At 41.3% G+C, this 22832-nt stretch overlaps 1 protein-coding gene across 3 annotated transcripts in view; it reads right to left on the reverse strand.

The window, feature by feature from the left end:
- GPATCH2L (G-patch domain containing 2 like) overlaps positions 1–22832 on the reverse strand; it is a 143658-nt gene that overhangs the window by 13754 nt on the left and 107072 nt on the right. Inside the window, exon 10 of one of the 3 annotated variants that reach the window (XM_053601948.1) lies at positions 9326–9434. The exons of the other annotated variants lie outside the window; for them this stretch is intronic. Within the exon in view, the coding sequence (XP_053457923.1) occupies positions 9343–9434 (92 nt within the window). The 3' untranslated portion in view covers positions 9326–9342. The remainder of the gene's footprint in view (positions 1–9325; positions 9435–22832) is intronic. 3 annotated transcript variants of the gene reach the window in all.

Genomic DNA, 22832 nt, shown 5'->3' on the forward strand with positions numbered 1-22832 from the left:
CCTGCCTCTGTGCACAGCCCTTCTCCTGGCCAGAGACTGCTGGAGCCTTGGGCACTCTGTGCCAAAGTCACTGAGTGCCAGGCACTCCCAGAACCATGCACATCACCTCCAGCCCTGTTGCTGGATCTGGGTGTGTCACACATTGGAGCTGCTTCCACAGCCAGAACTCCCTAGCTGGGTCAGCCCCAGAGGAACTAGACAGGGTCACTCCCTACAAAGATCTAGCAACAATAGAGGGATCCCGCTGGGGCCTAATCTTGGAGAGACACCTCCCCAACTCTGAGGACAGCCTGAGGCAATGGTGAAAAACAATCATGAGGCGAAATCAACAGAAAAACTCTGGCAATATGAATAATCAGAGTAGATCAACTCCCCCAAGGATCAATGGGGCAGATATAGCACAAGATCCCATGCACAAACAAATAGCTGAGATGTCAGAAATTGAATTCAGAACCTGGATAGCAAATAAGATCGAATTAGAATTCCAAGCAGTAACCCAAAAGATAGCTCAAGAATTCAACGAATTCAAAGACCAGAGGACCAAAGATTTTGACACATTGAGACAAGAAGTTGTAGCCCTCTGAATCTTAGTAAATGTGGAATGTAAAGGTCTTAGCAAAATAACTAAGAAAATGCCAGGAAGGCTCTGTTAACTAGTGTGATGAAAATGTGTTAAACGGTCTATGAACCAAGTGTATGGTGCCCCATGATCTTACTAATGTACACAGCTATGATTTAATAAAAAAATAAATAAATAAATAAATAAAAAATAAAAACCTGATATGTCTGAAAAAAATAAAATAAAATAAATAAAAAGACAATTAAAAAAAAAAAAGAAGTTGTAGCCCTCAAAGATCTGAGAAACACAGTAGAATCCCTCAGTAACAGAATGGAGCAAACAGAAGAAAGGATTTCTGAAATTGAAGACAAAGCTTTTGAATGCTCCCAAACTCTCAAAAAGGAAGAGAAATGGAGGGCAAAAACAGATCACTCTCTCAGAGAGCTCTGGGATAATTAGAAGAAAACCAATATTCATCTCATAGGGATCCCCAAAAGCAACGAAGTGGCTTCACAAGGCACAGAGTCTCTTCTCAATGAGATTATGAAGGAGAAATTTCCAGACATGCCAAGAGATTCTGAAATTCAGATAGCAGACAGTTTCAGAACTCCAGCACATCTCAACCCAAATAAGACATCCCCCAGACACATCATAATCAATTTCACTAAAGTTAATATGAAGGAGAAAATTCTGAAAGCTGCCAGATGAAAGAAAACCATTACCTATAAGGGGAAGAATATTAGAATAACTGCAGATCTCTCTGCTGAAAACTTTCAAGCTAGAAGAGGATGGTCATCGACTTTTAATCTCCTAAAACAAAATAACTTTCAACCCAGGATCCTGTACCCAGTTAAACTGAGTTTCATTTATGACGGAGAAATTAAATACTTCAATGACGTTCACATGTTGAAGAAATTTGTCATAACTAAATCAGCTCTCCCAGATTTTCTCAGACCTATCCTCCATAAAGACCAGTGTAATCCTCCACCACAAAAGTAAACCCACCCAGAAAATCTTGATCAAATTCCAACTTCCACAGTCGCAAAAGTATTAAAAATGTCCACCGGACTCTCGAAAGGCTTATCAATATTCTCAATTAATGTGAATGGTTTAAACTGTCCTCTAAAGAGGCACAGGTTGGCTGACTGGACGCAAAAACTCAAGCCAGATATCTGCTGCATACAAGAATCACATCTTACATTAAAAGACAAATACAGACTCAAGGTGAAGGGATGGTCATCTATATTCCAGGCAAATGGAAAGCAGAAAAAAAGTAGGCATTGCAATCCTGTTCACAGACGCAATAGGCTTTAAATCAACCAAAACAAGGAAGGGTAAGGATGGACACTTCATATTTGTTAAAGGTAATACTCAATATGATGAGATCTCAATTATTAATATTTATGCACCCAACCAGAACGCAACTCAATTTGTAAGAGAAACTCTACAGACGTGAGCAACTCGATTTCCTCCAGTTCCATAGTAGTTGGAGATTTTAACACCCCTTTAGCAGTTCTGGATAGATCCTCCAAAAAGAAGCTAAGCAAAGAAATTTTAGATTTAAACTCACCCATCCAACATCTGGACTTAACAGACATCTACAGAATATTTCATCCCAACAAAACTGAATACACATTCTTCTCATCAGCCCATGGAACATACTCCAAAATTGACCACATCCTAGGCCACAAATCTAACCTCAGCAAATTAAAAAAAATAGAAATTATTCCTTGCATCTTCTCAGACCATCATGGAATAAAAGTTGAACTCAATAACAACAGGAACCTGCATACCCATACAAAACATGGAAGCTATATAACCTTATGCTGAAGGATAGATGGGTTATAAACGAGATTAAGAAGGAATCATGAAGTTTTTGGAACAAAACAACAATCAAGACACCAATTACCAGAACCTCTGGGATACTGCAAAGGCAGTCCTAAGAGGGAAATTTATAGCACTGCAAGCCTTCCTCAAGAAAATGGAAAGAGAGGAAGTTAATAACTCAATGGGACATCTCAAGGCACTGGAGAAGGAAGAACACTCCAACCCCAAACCCAGCAGAAGAAAAGAAATAACCAAAAATCAGAGCAGAACTAAACAAAATTGAAAACAAAAGAATTATACAACAGATCAATAAATCCAAAAGTTGGTTTTTTGAAAAGATCAATAAAATAGATAAACCTTTGGCCAACCTAACCAGGAAAAAAAGAGTAAAATCTCTAATTTCATCAATCAGAAATGGTAACGATGAAATAACAACAGAACCCTCAGAAATTCAAAAAATCCTTAATGAATACTACAAGAAACTCTACTCTCACAAATATGAAAATCTGAAAGAAATTGACCAATACCTGAAAGTACACCACCTACCAAGACTTAGCCAGAATGAAGTGGAAATGTTGAACAGGCCTATATCAAGTTCTGAAATAGCATCAACTATACAAAATCTCCCTATAAAGAAAAGCCCAGGACCAGATGGCTTTACGACAGAATTCTACCAAACCTTTAAAGAAGAACTAGTACCTATACTACTAAACCTCTTCCAAATTATAGAAAAAGAAGGAATATTACCCAACACATTCTATGAAGCAAACATCACCTTGATCCCCAAACCGAGGAAAGACCCACCAAGAAAAGAAAATTATAGACCAATATTACTAATGAATATCAATGCTAAAATACTCAATAAGATCCTAACAAACAGAATCCAACAACACATCAAAAAAATTATACACCACGACCAAGTGGGATTTATCCCAGGGTCTCAAGGCTGGTTCAATATACGTAAATCTATAAATGTAATGCAGCACATAAACAAACTAAAAAATAAGAGCCATATGATTCTTTCAATTGATGCAGAAAAAGCTTTTGATAATATCCAGCATCCCTTCATGATCAGAACACTAAAGAAAATTGGCATAGAAGGGACATTTCCTAAACTAATAGAGGCCATCTACAGCAAACCCACAACCAATATCGTATTGAATGGAGTTAAATTGAAATCATTTCCACTTAGATCAGGAACCAGGCAAGGTTGCCCATTGTCTCCATTGCTCTTTAACATTGTAATGGAAGTTTTAGCCATTGCAATTAGGGAAGAAAAGGCGATCACGGTTATCCACATAGGGTCAGAGGAGATCAAACTTTCACTCTTCACAGATGATATGATCATATATCTGGAAAACACTAGGGATTCTACTACAAAACTTTTAGAAGTGATCAACGAATACAGCAATGTCTCAGGCTACAAAATCAGCACCAATAAAACTGTAGCCTTCATATATACCAACGATAACGAAGCCAAAAAAACAGTCAAGGACTCTATTCCTTTCACAGTAGTGCCAAAGAAGATGAAATATTTGGGAGTATACCTAACACTAACCAAGGATGTGAAAGATCTCTACAAAGAGAACTATGAAACTTTAAGAAAAGAAATAGCTGAAGATGTTAACAAATGGAAAAACATACCATGCTCATGGCTGGGAAGAATCAACATTGTTAAAATGTCTATACTACCCAAAGCAATATATAATTTTAATGCAATTCCTATTAAAGCTCCAGTGTCATATTTTAAAGATCTTGAAAAAATAATACTTCATTTTATATGGAATCAGAAAAAAACTTGAATAGCCAAGACATTACTCAGAAATAAAAACAAAGCAGGAAGAATCACGCTACCAGACCTGAGACTGTACTATAAATGATAGTGATCAAAACAGCATGGTATTGGCATGAAAACAGAGAAGTAGATGTCTGGAACAGAATAGAGAACCAAGAGATGAATCCATCTACTTACCGTTATTTGATCTTTGAAAAGCCCATTAAAAACATTCACTGGAGAAAAGATTCCCTATTGAACAAATGGTGCTGGGTGAACATGCTGGCAAGCTGTAGAAGATTGAAACTGGACCCACACCTTTCACCATTAACTAAGATAGGCTCTCACTGGATAAAAGATTTAAACTTAAGACATGAAACTATAAAAATACTTGAAGAAAGTGAGGGAAAACCCTTGAAGGAATTGGCCTGGGTGAATATTTTATGAGGAGGACTCCCCAGGCAATTGAAGCAGTATCAAAAATACACTACTGAGACCTGATCAAACTAAAAAGCTTCTGCACAGCCAAGAACATAGTATGTAAAGCAAGCAGACGGCCCTCAGAATGGGAGAAAATATTTACAGGTTATACCTCCAATAAAGGTCTAATAACCAGAATCCACAGAGAACTCAAATGTATTAGCAAGAAAAGAACATGTGACCCCATCTCAGGGTGGGCAAGGGACTTGAAGAGAAACTTCTCTAAAGAAGACAGACGCATGATCTACAAACACGTGAAAAAAAGCTCATCATCCTTAATCATCAGAGAAATGCAAATCAAAACTACTTTGAGATATCACCTAACCCCAGTAAGAGTAGCCCACATAACAAAATCCCAAAACCAGAGATGTTGGCGTGGATGTGGAGAAAAGGGCATACTTCTACACTGCTGGTGGAAATGCACACTAATATGTTCCTTCAGGAAGGATCTTTGGAGAATACTTAGAGACCTAAAATAGACCTGCCATTCGATCCCATAATTCTTTTACTAGGTTTATACCCAGAAGACCAAAAATCACAATATAACGAAGACATCTGTACCAGAATGTTTATTGAAGCCCAATTCATAATTGCTACGTCATGGAAGAAGCCCAAGTGCCCATCGACCCACGAATGGACTAGCAAATTGTGGTACATGTATACCATGGAATATTATGCAGCCTTAAAGAAAGATGGAGACTTTACCGCTTTCATGTTTACATGGATGGAGGTGGAACATATTCTTCTTACAGGTGAAACTTACTAAATGCAGAATACAAATGTCTACATACAGTAACTAAGAAAATGCCATGAAGGCTACATTGAACAGTTTGATGAGAATATTTCAGATTGTACATGAAACCAGCACATTGTACCCCTTGATTGCACTAATGTACACAGCTATGATTTAACAATAAAAATAAATTAATTAATTAAAAAAAAATAGCCAGGCACTATGGCCAGTGCCTGTGCCTGTGGTCCCAGCTACTTGAGGGGCTGAGGCATGAAAATCACTTGAGCCCAATTGCAATCAGTGTAACCTGGCTTATTGTACCCTCAATGAATCCCCAACAATAAAAAAAAAATAAATAAATAAATAAAAGAAAATCACTTGAGCCCAAGAGTTTGAGGTGACGCCACCGCACTCTACCAAGGGTCACAAAGTGAGACTTTGTTTCAAAAAAAAAAAAAAGAGGAGGTGTGAAACACAAAGCCAGCTGCAGTAGAGAAGCCAGGAGCAAGGCCAGGCAGCAGGGGAGAGTGGTCCAGATGACCATAGTGTCTGACCTCCCTCCCCTGTTTCCCCAAAAATAAGACAGTGTCTTATTTTAAGGTGTGCTCCCAAAGATACTCTAGGTCTTATTTTCAGGGGACGCCTTGTCTTTCCTGTAAGTAGGTCTTATTTTTGGAGGATGTCTTATTTTCGGGGAAACAGGGTAACTGCCCCCTCCCAGCCCATCCTTGTCCCTACATCATCTCATTTTCTATTCCCACCCATGTCCATCAGTGGGAACATGGCCACGGCCATCCCTGAGAACCCCAGTGGGCTTATTTCCCAGTGAGCAGATCCCCACCCTCTCCAGGCCACCTCGTCTCTGCAGCTGCCCCATTCTGAGCCCCGGGACACTGCTCTGAGGAGGAGCCTTCCCTGATGATGAAGTACTCTGCATATACATTTGTGTTTAGTGACTGGACTGTGACCTCCTTGAGCCATCCAGACCTTGGGCACTAGTAATGAACAGAACGAACAACACCAGCCTGTAAGGATTTGCAAATCCTTACAAATCACTCACAGAACTGGTTAAAATGAGACCTCTGAACTACACCCAACTACACTGAATCAACTCTCCAGCAGAAACACCTGGGTTTCAGATGGGTCTTCCTACTGGCAAGTTTGGTAAATTATATCAGCTCAACACCTTGAGGTTTCAGACAAGTCAAAGGGATTACAGTCTATGGGATCAAGTACCCCGAGCTTTTGTGCTTCACTGTCAGGCACCCCCATAGACAGAAACTTCATGGCGACTGAGGCCCAAGGTCACAACAGCAGGCTACTAGTATAACGAGTCTCAGAACCTAGGTCTCCCAGACGCCAGCTTAAGGATCTTCCTCCTAGGGAGGTGTCACTGCACAACCCCTTTTGCCCCTTCACCGAGGGCTGACACTAACTGTCGCATCACTGTCGGCAGCATGACAGCTTCCAAAATGGTGGCAACAGCGGTGGCCAGCATGATCAGCTAGGCAGGCTAGACGTTCCTGTGGCTGCAATGCCTGCCTAGTGAGGGGGCGGCCAGGGAGAGGGACAGCACAGAGAGGGGGCAGTTTCTGTATTCTAGGGTGTTATTTTACATACGAATATAGTTTTTGCTTTCTGGAGTTATACTTCTAATGCATAAGCATAAATAAAAGAATTTAAAACATTTATATAGACAGAATTAGCACTACCCATGTATAATATGCATTCTTATTTTTCCCTCAAAAATTTGGACAAAAACATGCACATTATACATGGCAAAATACAGTAATAGTCTCAGGGGTGGTGGGGGGAACAACGAAAGGCCAGATTAGATTTGGTGAGAGTTTTAGTTTGCTAATGTTTCCTGCCCCTCCCATATAACTCTCTACCCACCCCAAGGGGCACAGCTGGATGTCACTGTCACTGCCAAGAGCATCCAGCTAACCTACTTCACCACTGTCCCACCTTTGATGCTCATCTTTGTCACAGCTTCCCAGCTCTTCTAATCCCCGTGGCCTCTTTGAATGTCCCTAATACGGACATTGAAGGCTTACTACCCCAGCGAAATATCGGTAGGTCAAAGCCTAGCTTCCATCTTGGGAGAGGAGATAAGTCATCCTCTTCCTCCCATGGCCTTCCACGATGGCAAATCCACAGATGACCAAGATGACCAGTACTAGAGGCTCTGTTATCCAACCAATATTTATTGAGCATTTATTATTACTATTAATAATACATCAGATAATCTATGATTATATTAATTAATATTAATTATCTAATATGTGTCAAGCACTCTGATAGCCACTGGGGATCCAAAGATAGAATTAAGGTCAGAACTGGGTGGAGTTCCACAGCAATTGAGGTAGAATGGTATTGCCACGGGACAGGCAAGTGGACTAAGGGAGCAAAGCAGAGTCCAGAAACATCCCCACACGTATAAGATTGCTTGATCTACAACAAAAGTGACATTTCAGAGCAATGAGGAAAGTACTATCTTCTGAATAAGTGGTGCTGGGTCAATTCAATATCAATAGGAAAAATAAAAAGAAAGCAAGGTGACCCCTACCTCATGCCATGCACAAAAATCAATTCCAAGTGGACTATAGCTCTATAAAGAAAGGCAACACAATAAAGCTTCTAGAGCATAATAAGCCAGATCAGTAAGTTTAACTTCATTAAAACGAAAAATTTCAGTCCATCAAAAGGCACCATCAAGAGAAAAGCAAGTAACGGAGTAAAAGAAGATTGTTTGCCAAACATGTAACCAGCACAGGATGTGGATTCCGAACACACAACTGCCCCAAATTGGTTTAGGAACAAAAACAAATACACGCACCAAAAAATGGGCAAGAGACTTGAAATTGGCACTTCAAAAAGAAAATTCCAAACAGCCAATGGACATATGGAAATGTTGACCTCATTGCTAATTGGGAGATGCCGACTGAGGTGAGAATGAATTCCCTTACAAAGCTGACCATCCCCAGTGTTTGTGAGGTGTGAAGCAACAGAGCCTCTCATGCACTCTGCTGGTAGGATGGTAAATTTGTAAACCTAAGTTGAACCTGGGAATGCACCTTGACCCAGAAAGTCTGAGGCTAGTTCAAGATAACCAAGTGTGCAGGAACACCAAGAGACATGGCTGGCAAAGCTCACAGTAATAGTCTTCCTAATACCCCACAGCTCTGGCTACTCACTGCCCATCAATAATAACTACATAAATACACTCAGTGTGTTTCTACAGTGGAGCACTATGCTGAAAAGAAAAGAAAGGAATTACAGCTACATGCCATAACACAGATAAATCTCCCATACATAAAGCAGAAAGAGGCCAGATGCAAAAGAGAATTGACATTATGATCCCACGTAGCTCAAGTTCAGAAACAGACAGGATTGTAATGCCAGAGGTCAGGGGAGTTGTTACCTGGGGAAGAAAGCAGGGTAGGGATCGATTGAAAGGGGCCCTGGTGGAATTTTCCGGGGTGCTGGCAGTGTCTGGGCAGTGAATACACAGGTGTTTGTTGTATACGTGTTATGATTCATCCCACTTTGTGCTTGATGTTTTGTGCAGTTTTCCGTATATATGCCACATATAATATTAAAAAGTTTTAAAAAATCATGGTGCACGCCACCAACCAGCTCACAGTCGGGTAGGGAAAACAGAAAAGAAAATAGCCACCAATGACACGTGACATCAATGCTAAGAACAGTCAGGATGCCTGGCTTCCTGTCACAGCTCTGCCACAACCTAGTCACAGGGCCACAGGGACTTCAACTCTCTTGGCCTTCTTTTCCTCTTTTATAAAATGGGAATGATGAACGCATCTGCCTCATGGAGTTGTGAGAAGTCAGTGAGTCCCATACAGGGACTACAGCTAGAATACACCTTGTATCTAGAAATTGATGGAGATTTTTGTCATAGTGACTAGTGCCATCACTACTAGCACCATACCACCAATGCTGCCTCCATCACAACTGCCACAAGAGCTCAGGGCCAGGGCACTGAGGTTCCCAGCATCCATTCCACCTGCTCGGTACTGCTCTCCAGCCAGCTGGTGTGCCTGGGAAATGCAAGAGAATGCCATTGAGTTACTGTCCCCTCTGTTCCACTAGTGTCCTTGAAACAGCCACAGCAATCAATTCTCAACCACACTTTCCTCAGAATCAAGCAAAGGAAACACAGGAGCCTCTACCAATACCCAAGTTATCTCACCATGCCAGTTCCCTGTACACAGTAGGTGCTCAACACATGCTTATTGAATGAATGTAAACTAAGGGGATGAGAATAAACAGAAAATAAGTGAGTGAGCAGAGAGAACAGAAAAGCCGGGAGGAAACCCCTGTGTTCCCAGCTGCCATCAGTAGAAACTGAGGCAGCCACGGCCCCGTTTCTCCGCCTGCTCCTCATTCTGCTCAAACCTGCTGCCCGCCCAAACTGAAGGCCACATGGTGGTCTGCCAAGCCACCTACTGCTCAGGTGGCAACGTGAGGGAGTCGCTATTTATCTTTGTTACTACTGCAAGTGTCCAAGAAAAAACAGCTTCAGAGATCACGTCTGTTGGAATAGCCTATTGATTTGTGTCACGTTTCTCCCAATCCCCATTTTATTGTTGTTCAAGACAGGGTCAGGGTAGGTCAAAAATACCTCTTTCCAATGGAGGCAACAGACTGAGAAATTCTAACAGGAATTCTAAATTCTCTAAAAGGCGTGGGCCGGGGAAGTAATGGGAGACAAGGTGCCCCAAACCCAGATTGGAGACTAGGGAGAGGAAAGGTCTGAATGGGGTCTATGACGAATGAGCTTAGGAAGAAAGGGAAAATTAACTACGAAGATAGGATGGATTGCAACTCGGGATGCACAGCCAGTGCATGCTATTAGAAGATTTTTAAAAATTAGTTTTTCATATCAGCCAAACCAGTTTGCTGAATATAGTCTGAGTGTTGGCCGTCTATTATCTATGATCAATAAAAGCATGGACATTTCTTTAAGATCAAGAACTCAGTCCACTGAAGCTTTGTAGCTCTCTCTGTTTGGAGCTATGAATGCCTGCTCATTTACCAGAAACTTCTTCTAAAGGAAACTATAACCAAATCCAACCGCTGGCTTTTTATAAATAAAGTTTTATTGGAACATAGTCATGTCACGCCCATTCACGTATGCATTTGTCTTTTTTGCCGCAGTGGTAAAGTTGAATTGTGGTCAGAGAGGGCTGCAAAGCCTTAAATATTTACTAGCTGGGTGTTACAGAAAAAGTTTGCTGACCCACAGTCTATAGCTCTTAGTTAATTCTTACATCCCCATTTTACATAAGGAAGGTTTAACTCATAAAGCTTAAATCACCTTGTCAGGATTGGACTCAAGCATGGTGATGGGATTGGAATACAGGTCTATTTCATGAAGAAAAAAAAATTCCCCTGAGGCATGTGCTTCTGGGAGGACACAGGAAGTATGATGATCGTTCTTAATAACATTATTTATACAAGTCAAACATATATACAAATCGTTTCTAACTGAATCAAATTTGGCCAAAGGACTGTTCAGACCCCACTGTTTTGCTAAAATGTCATTCAGTGGAGTAGTTCCTGAAGTTAAGTCATCATCTTAGATTTAGAAATCTTTTGGTGCTACTGGGGTTTCAGGGTAACGACATTTGTCATAGTTAACTTAGGGTCCATTTCATCCTGACAGCTCATGCCTCCTCCTTGGCCCTGACCAGCAACGACGTGTTGGATGGGGGACAAATACGAATTCTCTTTTATAGGAAGCGAAGTAGAGGCCTAATGAAGCAATGCCAAGGCATCGTCTGCAGTGATTCTGTTTAAAACCCAACTCTTCTATATCTTTGTCTTTGACCTTCACTCCCTTCCCTGGTGACAGAATCATTCCCTAAGACGTGGGGCAAGACTGACAAAATTCAGGGTGAGGGAAGTGGGAAGTGGTAGAACTATTCAGAAGGCATTGCTTTCCAAAGAATCTCGGATTTTCTGTATAACTCAGGGAGGAAATTTGCTGTAGACCGAATGAAAAGAGGAAATATGCTGCTGCTTGATTTCAGGAGAAAATACTTACTGTGTGGGACAGGGTGAGTAGGCAAACACAACAGGATATAATGTTATGCCAGCTTCTTGAGAGAGTATGTTTGAGAATGATTGGAGGGGCAATTCGCAGCAATGTGATTTTTTACCAGAAACAGCAACTAGCTCTCCAAAGGCTTCAATGTAAGACTGTGGTCCCAGGTGCTTTGTAGCTCTATAATTTTGGAGGATGTCACACCATGTCATGAGCAGCCTAGTGGCAGCATGGTCATAGAGCTTAGAAAGAATGGCTCCTGCGAATTGCAAAAAGGTCTCAAAATGCAATGAACAACCACCAGGGCATCCCACCTAAAACCCACCTGAGCAAATGATGGCCGCTCCCTGTCACCAACGACCCTACTTCTGAGATAAAATAGCTTCAGGAACATGATTCTGTTCAAAGTCAACCTGGGGACCTCAAGAAACATCACCTATCTTTAGAGTAGGACACCCCAGGTGAAGCCTGAAACGGTTCAGTTGTCCCAGACTTCCTGGCTCTCTTTCCTCACTTTGATCCGTCCCTGGGATGATCTTAGAACAAGGCTTCTCTTCCCACCTCCTCTTGAGCTTGAGGGCTCGTGGGACCATGTGCACTCCCCACTCTTCCCAGGCCCACCCCTGCCTCTACCGTGACCCCAGAGGAAGTTTAGTTTTACCAATGAGAAAGTCAGGAAGACCCAGGCATGAGCAAGGCCCGTGGCACTGATAAAAACACGCCAGGGGCCCAGCGCCTGCAGCTCAGAGGCTCGGGCACCAGCCACATACACCAGAGCTGGTGGGTTCGAATCCAGCCCGGGCCTGCCAAACAACAATGACAACTACAATAAAAAAATAGCCAGGTGTTGTGTGAGGGCAACTGTAGTCCCAGCTACTTGGGAGGCTGAGGCAGGAAGATCACTCGAGGCCAGGAGTTCAAGATCAGCCTGGGCAACATAGTGAGACCCTGTCACTACAAAACACAAAGATAAATTTTTTAAAAAGAGTATGGGATGGTGAAACCACCACTGGAGAAAAAAAATTCAATTTACTTTGTTTCTCCAAACTTTCAACCTTACTACTAGCAGAGAAATGAGAAAAAAAAAAAAAAAAAAAAAGCCCAAACCAAATACACATAAAGATAGAAAATGATCTGTGTCTTTCATATCAGACCTAACCCTGTTCTTGCTCCCTCTTGAGACAGCCCTTTCTAATGGAAGACATTAAACCCCATGAGGTTTTACATGCTGCTGGGGGAAGCAGCCCTGGTCCCAGGCAGAGGCACCTCAGGAGTTAACTAGGGGTATTTATTTACAGGTTAAAGAGGCAAGCTCCAGAGCTGATGGCTGTGCCACGGCAATGCTGAGCGTGAGCTAACAAGATGCTCTCTCTAGCGGCATTCTGGGCGATTACTCCCGAGCACCCAGCCATACCAAAATCAATAAACAATTTCAGCACAGCCCAGGGAACTTTGCCACACTTAATAAAAGTCTCCAGCTGCAGTTATGGCTTCATTTCACCTTAACATCTTCTTTAACTGTCCCTTCTTTTCAAGATCAATTAGAGGTACATGCAAAGAGAATAAAGAAATACGCGCGTGCAGGTGCACACACACAAACACATGCACGGTAAGCAAACAAGGTCAAACTAGTTGCGTGTGCCACCCACTCCCCTCCCGACTCCTCATTCCCACTTGAAGTTTACAGACAGGGCGTAAGCCTGCAGCTGGGGTTGGGGAGGTGCAACTGGGTTTGGAGGGACAGGAGAAGCAGGGAGGTGAGGGATTGGCCCTGTATTGCCTAAGTGCTTATAACTAATCCAAATAAGTAAGACACCCTTACTCTGTTTATGGACTTCCAAGGATCTCTTCCTCTCTGAATGTCACCCATGATTTTTTTTTTTTTTTGCTTTTCTCTATTTCCTTACTTCTCAGAAAATTCATTTAAAAAATGGATCAAAAAAGGGAGAGAAAATGATGCAAAATGCATTATTGTTATTGAGAGTGTCTTCAGTTAAAGAGTTGAAAGACATTGCCTGGGACTGGTGGGCTGCAGGAAGAAGGGAAACAATCTGTTGGCTAAAATGATGTGTGTCGTTAGGTTGTTTGTGTGTTTAATCCCCCCGCCCCCACCCCTGCCACCATCCTGTTGGGTTTGGAACTGGGACTAGCGCTTGGCTAACTGGCCAGTCTCATCAACCATTTTCCAGGCTTAATTGGATATGTAAAAAACTAAATAAAAATCTATTTAATATTTTTAAAACAATACATTCTACACATTTGAAAGTTCATTATTGATGCCCATCTCCACGTGCACAAACCCTGCCCTCTCACTTTAGAAAATTACTGGGCTGGGGGGCGGCGCCTGTGGCTCAGTGAGTAGGGCGCCGGCCCCATATGCTGAAGGTGGCAGGTTCAAACCCAGCCCCGGCCAAACTGCAACAAAAAAATAGCTGGGTGTTGTGGCAGGCACCTGTAGTCCCAGCTGCTCGGGAGGCTGAGGCAAGAGAATCGCGTAAGCCCAAGAGTTAGAGGTTGCTGTGAGCCGTGTGACGCCACGGCACTCTACCGAGGGTGGTACAGTGAGACTCTGTCTCTACAAAAAAGAAAAAGAAAATTACTGGACTCCTGGAGATGAACTGCTCACCCTTTTAGGAAGTCAATAACGCTAATTAATTCATCATCTTTCCTGGATTCTTTGTCACTAAAGTGCGATTAGAAACAAGGAGAAAGATCCATCTGCCAAAAGCTCAAAGATAAAGACCTTACAAAAACCATAGGAGTCAATCAGATGAGGGGAAGAGAGATGGGTGGAGGACATTAAGAGAAAGGGATATGGAAACAGTGACACCTCCTCCCCCTCTTTCTCTTTATTCCAACTGTAACTAACTCTAGAACAGTGAGCTCGCCCCCAAAGCCCAGCAGACCACCTTCCTTCAGGTAGAAAAGGCCTTTTGGAGGAGGAGAGAACGGCTCTGAGTGCTTTGCTGTGGACGTGTCCTCTCTCTGTAGGTTGAAAGAACCCTGCCACTGGGCAGGTGGGACATGCACATGGTGGGGTAAGGAGGAGGCTTTCACCAAGGGCCCTCAGCCCCTGATCCTCTCTGCCTCCAGGGCATGGCTGACTGTCAGCTATAATCCTTCTCCAGTCTTCCAAGGACTTGACTCCATCTTCAAAGCCATCTCAACTCCATTCTTTACCTCCTTTCTCCAAATCTAAACATCCTCCTTCCCAGTAGACTCACAACTCACCAAGTACATCTTTCAATCAAGCTTTGGGAGACCTCCGGGCATTTGGAAGAAGAAATGACCTTGGAGTAGTAATTGTAGCCAAGTTCACATTTTCTCCTGCCAGGCTACTAAAAAATCCCATTTATATGGGCTAGAAAGAAAATGATGAGGTATTTGGCATCTTCTAATGCCATTACAACATATTGAAATGCTAAAAATCAGAGTTTAGTAGAATTCTTTAGCAGTTTAGAGTGAAGAACAAAGACATACCAACCACAGAAATAAAGCAAACTATCTAAATTTGTCCATTTTTGTTTCAAGAGCAACCTAGATATGTCAACAAGTCAATCACAGAGCTGCCCATTCACTAGACGCGTCCTCAGGTTCTGGTGGCCTTATATTGCTTACTCGGTGTGACAGGTTCATGACACCAAGTTAACACATTAGGCAGGAAATCCTAAGCCTACTGGTAGCTAATACAGACCAAGCCACAGGTACACACACCTTTTAAAAACTCAGTCAATAAACACATTTGTAAAAATATTCCACAAAACGACCGATCTGCAGGTTCCAACAGACAAACACAACTACAAAGGTGTGTGCTCTTGCGCTTTCCTCATACCTCCATCCTATTTAATATTTTCCTGGTGAGCACAGAGGGGGAGGCTCATGTCTAATTCTGTCCTTTGATATCCTGCAGGAGCTCAGGATGTGCAACTATCTTTATAAGCAAACTTCACAAGCAGAGAAACACTCGTTTAAAAAATAATCAACTGGGAATCTGGTTTGAGTAACACTTAGCTATTGAGGACTTGAAGGCAAAGTGGAGATTAATATAAGATACATTAGGTTGCTGAGAAGGAGAGGCAATTGGATACCTGGGTGTCTGAAGACGTCTTTTATTTTGAGAAAGACATAAGACTTGTAGGAAAACAAACCTTCAAGTGGCGATTCAAATTATGTAATTCACCAAATTCACAAATGACAAGATCTGTCCTTTGTATGTTTTCTGATCTCTCTATGGTTCTATATATCACACAGAGCTTTGAAATATATATTTGGACCCAAGCAACATACATAGAAACTGACTTCAGCTATAGATCAACCCCTGGCTTACTGATTACTTTTTCTTTTTTAGGAAATTACCTGAAAATTAAGTGAAAATATGCCACAAAAGATGACTAAAAATCTTTATATGGTAAAAGAAGATTGGAAATAATCAGACAATGAGCTGGCCTGGCCTCTCCCAACCCAGACCACCATAGCATACATCATTTCTCATATATCAGTTGATCACTTCACACCCTGGGCCCAATGGAATCCACTCAGGTGGTAATGCTCCAGTCTCTGTCTGGTACTTCACTTTATGGCATGCCCTTTACCTCATCCCACATAACCCAAGTCCTGCAGGAAGATTTAAACATCTGCATACAAAAAGCATTTGATAAACTCCAGCATCCTTTTCTAATTAGAACACTGAAGAGTATAGGCATAGTGGCACATTTCTGAAACTGATTGTAGCTATCTATGACAAACCCACAGCTAATATTTTGTTAAATGGAGTAAAACTGAAAGCTTTTCCTCTTAGAATTGGATTACAGCGCTCTGGGAATTCCAAGGAGGGTGAATCACTTGAGCTCAGGAGTTCAAACCAACCTGAGCAAGAGCAAGACCCAGTCTTTACTAAAAATAGAAAAATTAGCCAGGCATCGTGGAGGGCGCCTGTAGTCCCAGCTATCTGGGAGGCTGAGGCAAGAGAATCACTTGAGTGCAGGAGTTTGAGGTTGCCGTGAGCTGTGATGATGGCACAACACTCTATGTAGGGTGACAGAGTGAGACTCTGTCTTAAAATAATAAAATAAAACAAAATAAAATAAAATAAAATAAAACCATCTCCACACAGAGCATTAGGACCTCTACTCCCACTGCGTCCTGTTAGCACATGCCTCTGAGTCCCAGTGTCCTGCTGCTGAGTTGCCCAAGCTCCCTCTTGAGCCAAGAATTCTGAACAAGTCCTTTCTTAGTTCTTCAGGACAAAAGAAGATCAACTACAAAGACTTTAATTTTTCCATGTGACTAAAGGGCTCCTAGTGGTAACTTCCAAAGAAGGTTAAAGATTACCGAAATTCCAAAGTCACAGATTCTGGACCTTTTCATGAGCATACAGGGTTCCTAGATATTAGCAGTTTAATGTCAGAGATTGAAAGTCTATGTTAAATTATGTATTTCTTAATGGTATCAAATTTCCCCATGAGGGCAATCAAGATTGAAGCAAAATTACAGTATACATTTTAGGGGCTTCCTTTGATTTCAAAATATTTCCCAGGTAAGGCAGAGTAGCTCATATCTATAATCCTAGCACTTTGGGAGGCTGAGGTAGGAGGATTACTTGAGGTCAGGAGTTCAAGACCAAGGTAAGCAATATAGTGAAACAATCTCTACTAAAAATAGAAAAATAAGCTGGGTGTGGTGATGCATGCCTGTTATCCTAGATACTTGGGAGGCTAAGGCAGGAAGATTGCTTGAGCCCAGGAGTCTAAGGCTGCAGTGGGCTATGATGATGCCACTGCCCTCATGCTGGGCAACAGAGCAGGAGCCTGTCTCAAAATAAAAATAGAAATATTATAATACTTCCCTCAATATTATAATACTCCTTCCTTCCTTCCTTCCCTTCTTTTTCTTTTTTTCTATTCTTTCTCCCTTCTCTTCCTTTCCCCTCTCCTTTTCTTTCCTTTCTTTCTTTTGCTCTCTCCTTTTGTTTTTTTATTTTTATTTTTTTGAGATAGAGTTTCACTATCTCAAAAAACTAGGTAACTAGAGTTACCTTGGCTAGAGTGCCATGGCATCATCATAGCTCTTAGCAATCTCAAACTCTTGGGCTCAAGTGATCCTCCTGCCTCCACCTCCTGAATAGCTTGAGACTACAGGTGCCTGCCACCATGCCCAGCTAATTTTTCTATTTTTGGTAGAGATGGGGTCTCACTCTTGCTCAGACTGGTCTCCAACTCCTGAGCTCAAGTGATCTACCTTTCTCAACCTCCCAGAGTGGGAGGATTACAGGTGTGAGCCACTGTGCCCAGCCAGTAATGTTTTCTTTTACAGAAATTCTGAAAGTTGTTCCTAATTTTGTGAGACAATTCACAGAAGAACTGTGTTAATTTAATACCACTGTGCAACTCAAGTTCTTTTTAAATATTGGATGACGAAAAAACATGCAGGAAAAGGTGGTTTGGTGAAACTGAAATGATTCTAACAAAATTAATACAACATCTAAGGGGCTTGACCCAGCAGCTTTTAATGGACTGTTCTCATTCCAAAAATCTGTTCTCTGCTCAGAGCATACTAACATGGTTTACCCTTCCCCTATTCCAGCACTGTGTAAGAAGGACAACTCCCTTCTTCATTAACACCCCTCCCACACAAAGGTAGTTTCCATTTGTCAACTACCACAAGAAAAACATTAAGTCGTAGTAACTTCCAGAACTCATACTGAAGTCAATAGAAATACACCATGGTTGAATCTATTGCTGAACCAAATCTCAAATGGGAATGGGGGTCTTTAGCCAGCCCGTGGCTGACCTCACACTTTTTGTGACCTCAGTGTGGCCTGTTTGATTGCTGACTTTCTAGAATTATTGTTATATTTAATTTATTATATACATCATGGAGATTATATATGTGTGTGTACAAACACACATGTATGCGTACATACATTCATTTGCATACACGCATGTGTGCATGTATATATTTACTCACTCCCCTTGCGAAGCTACGCACCAACAGCCTCACCTACTCTGCCCTTTTTTGGAACTCTTCTTCTGGAATTGTCATCAGAGCTGTTGTTGTATGAGGTTGACAATTAAGTTCACAAAACTCATCCTAGAAAAGCGCAAGATACCTCGCTGCTAAATATCACTACAGTGGCCAGGTGGCCAAAAGTACAAGATGATGACCGTAGTGGTAGTCAACAATGAGACATGTAGCCCTTTTACTAGGATGAGTTCTTGAACTTAATTGTCAGACCCCCATGTGTGCATACACAAACAGGTATATGTACATATAACATATAGATATAATTACATAATGATTATTTGTAATCATTCGTAGGGAGACAAAGATGAATTGATGAATAAAAAGACAATAGCTAAAAAACTACTTGGCAACACACACACCGAAACGGAACCTATGCCTACCCTACAAGCCATCAATCTAGCCCCTATGTAGATGTACATATACTCTTTAGAAGAATGTCCAAGAATGTTCAGAACAACCCTATTTGTAACACTCCCAACCTGGAAAACTTCAGCGTATCAACAGCAGACTGAATGCCTACATTGCAGTATATTTAAACAATGGAATGTTATATCTTAATAAGAATAAGCAAATTACTGGCACAATTAACTGGATGAATCACACAAACTTAACAGGCAAGAGAAGCCAGATCAAAAAAGAACATGCTGTATGATTCCATTCGCACAAAATTTAAAAACAGGGAAAATTAATCCATATCCTCAGAAGGATGTAAAGTGGTTTCCCTTGGGAGGGACTAGGGAGCAAAAGGCAGGCAGGGAGCAGAATGGCTTTTGGGTGCTGGTCATATAAGTGTGCTTTTTGTGAACACTTACCAAGCTAAAACTTGAACCTTAGGTATTTTTCTATATATACATTTTATTTCAACAACACAAACAGTGCTTTCAGATTTTAAAAGGATACATAAAAAATAAGTATGCACATAATTTTAATATTAGTCTAAAAACCAGGTTGGGTATGGTGGCTCACACCTGTAATCCTAGCACTATTGGAGTGGAATGATTGCTTGAGGTGAAGACTTTGAGACCAGCTTGGGCAACAAAGGGAAACCCACTCCATCTCTACAAAAAAAAAAAAAAAAAAAAAAAATTTAACTGGGCCCGGTAATGCATGCCTGACGTCTCAGCTATTTGGAAGTCTAAGGCAGGGGGATTGTTTTAGCCCAGGAGTTCAAGGCTGCTGTGAGCCATGATTATGCCACTGCAGTCTAGTCAGGGTGACAGAGTCAGACGAGACCTTGTCTCTTAAAAAACCCCTAAAAACAAACAAACAAATAAAAAAAACAACTATCACTAGAGTTTTTGTGCTAATTAGGACATTTTTAGCTGCAAGTAACAACAAATCCAACTTAAATGGCTTACTTGGAATATCTTAAAAATAATGTAACATACCAGGAATCCAGAGGAGGGGCAGTAACAGGATTGTTTTTTAATTCATGGTCTGACAAAATAATAGAGAACCTTAGTTCTTCCCATCTTCTGCTCATCCATCCACCCTTGGGCTAGGCTCTCTTTATGATTATAAAGTGGCTGCCATGATTCCAAAAATCACATCCACACAGAAAATAGTAGAATTGTTTCTTCCACAATATCTTTTTATAAACCTTCCCTTGTACCAAAAAAGCTTTTCCCAGAATTCTGTGCTCTTATCTAGTGGACATTTCCTTATAACCCATTGGCCAGAATGATATCATATGACCACTCCTGCACCAGTCATTGCCAAGGGGCTTGGGGTTACTAGGAATGACTTCAACCAATCAGGATTTGCCCTACTCAAACTAACCAGGGTTGGGGGCAGGCAGAGAGGCTACTGGGCAGGCAATAAGCCAGTGCACAAAGCACTATGGGGGTTTGGATGAAGAAGGGAACATCTGGTTGAGAGATTCAAAAATAATTTCATAAAGAAAGTGGCTTTGCCTAAATGCCCACCAACCCAGGAATGGATTAACAAGCTGTGGTATATGTATACCATGGAATACTATTCAGCTATTAAAAAAAAGGAGACTTTACATCCTTCGTATTAACCTGGATGGAAGTGAAAACATTATTCTTAGTAAAGCATCACAAGAATGGAGAAGCATGAATCCTATGTACTCAATTTTGATATGAGGACAATTAATGACAATTAAGGTCATGGGGGGGGAAGAAAAGCAGAGAGAAGGAAGGAGGGAGAGGGTTGGGGCCTTGGTGTGTGCCACACCTTCTGGGGGCAAGACATGATTGCAAGAGGGACTTTACCTAATAAATGCAATCAGTGTAACCTGGCTTATTGTACCCTCAATCCAACAATAAAAAAAAAAAAAAGAAAAGAAAGTGGCTTTATGGATAGGGCCTGGAGGATACAAGGATTTTAAAAGATGAAGATGGGCTAGCAAATTGTGGTACATGTATACCATGGAATATTATGCAGCCTTAAAGAAAGATGGAGACTTTACTGCTTTCATATTTACATGAATGGAGCTGGAACATATTCTTCTTAGCAAAGTATCTCAGGAATGGAAGAAAAAGTATCCAATGTACTCAGCCCTACTATGAAGCTAATTTATAGCTTTCACATAAAGGCTATAAAACAACTATAGCACAAGACTATGGGGAAAGGGCCAAGGAGCGGGAAGGGAGGGGGGAGGTTAGGGTGGAGAGAGGGTATTGGGTGGGGCCACACCTACTGTGCATCTTAGAATGGGTACAGGCAAAACTTACTAAAGGCAGAATACAAATGTCTACATACAATAACTAAGAAAATGCCATGAAGGCTACATTGAACATTTTGATGAGAATATTTCAGATTGTATATGAAACCAGCACATTGTACCCGTTGATTGCACTAATGTACACAGCTATGATTTAATAATAAAAAAAATTACAAGCTACCTACCATGAAAAAAAAAAGTCTAAAAAAAAAGATGGCGACGGGAACTAGGGGGATTAATTTCAGGCTGGCAGGCTGAGGTGTGGAAGTCTGAGGGATGTTTAGGGCACAGCAAATACTAATCCACGGGGGTCTGTGTAGGGAAGTTGTGGGATAGGTCTTCACCTAACTGATTAATAAGCACTAAATCTGAGGTAATAAAGAGACTAAAAGTTTCTTAGAAGAAATGTCACATAATCAGAGACTTAGCAGTGGTGATATAAAGGTATGTCTTACTGTAATGTTTTAGTTATCTGCTACCGTGTAAGAAATTATCCCAACACTTAGAGGATTAAATAGCTAATTTATTGTCTCACTGTTTCTGTGGGTCACTGATTCTGTGGGAGTAGCTTACCTGGGCAATTCTGTCTTATGGTCTTCATGAAGTTGTAGTCAAGATATTGCCCAAGTTTCCAATCATTTGAAGGTATCACTGGGGCTGAAAGGTCTACTTCTGAGCTGGCCCATGCTCACAGGGATTTTGGCAGGAGACTTAACTCCTTGGCGCATGAGTCTCTCCACAGGGCTGTCCTCACAACATGGCAGATGGTTTCCTTCACAATGAGTGATCCCAAGAAGTGGGGAAGGAGGAAACTATAATGCCTTTGATGACTTCCCTTCAGAAGTGATCAAGTTTGAGGTAAAATGCAACTTCTGCCATATTCTATTCATTGTAAGAGTCACTCAGTAGAATCTACACTCAAGGGACGGGAAATTAAGCTCCATCTCCCAAAGAGAGGAGTAACAAAGAATTTGGAGGCAAATGTTATTGTTTTTTCTTCCTAAATTCCCCCTAGCCAACAACCCCAGATCCTAAGAACAACCATTCTACTCCCTACTCCTAAACCAAGTCCTTTTGACTCTATCTGAGTGAGATCATGTGCTATTTGTCATTCTGTGTCTGGTTTATTTCACTTACTATAATGTCCTCCAGGTTCATCCATATTGTCACAAATGACAAGATTTCCTTCTTTTTCATGGCTGAAGGTATTCTGTTGTTTTCATATACCACATTTTCTTTATTCATTAATCCTTTGATGGACACTTAGGCTGTTTCCATATCTCAGCTATTGTAAATAGTGCTGCAATAAACATGAGAGTGAAGGTATCTCTTCGATAGACTGATTTAATTTTCTTTGAATATATATACCCAATAGTGGGATTGCTGGATCATACGGCAGCTCTGTTTCTCATTTTCTGAGGAACCTCCGTACTGTTTTCCATAGTGGCTATACTAATTTACATTCCCACCAACAGTGTGCAAGGGCTCCCTTTTCTCCACACCCTTGCCAACATTTGTTATCTTTTTTTCTTTTGGATAATAGTCATTCTAACTGATGTGAAGTGGAACCTCCTGGTTTTAATTTATGTGGCATATTTTAAGACCATGACAAATAGATGTTGATTTTCTGCTCTCACCTTACCTGGCACCTGCAGTAGAGCCATTGGAGAAATATCAGAA

This window comes from Nycticebus coucang, chromosome 9 (assembly GCF_027406575.1).
Source record: "Nycticebus coucang isolate mNycCou1 chromosome 9, mNycCou1.pri, whole genome shotgun sequence".
NCBI classification, from domain to species: Eukaryota; Metazoa; Chordata; class Mammalia; order Primates; family Lorisidae; genus Nycticebus; species Nycticebus coucang.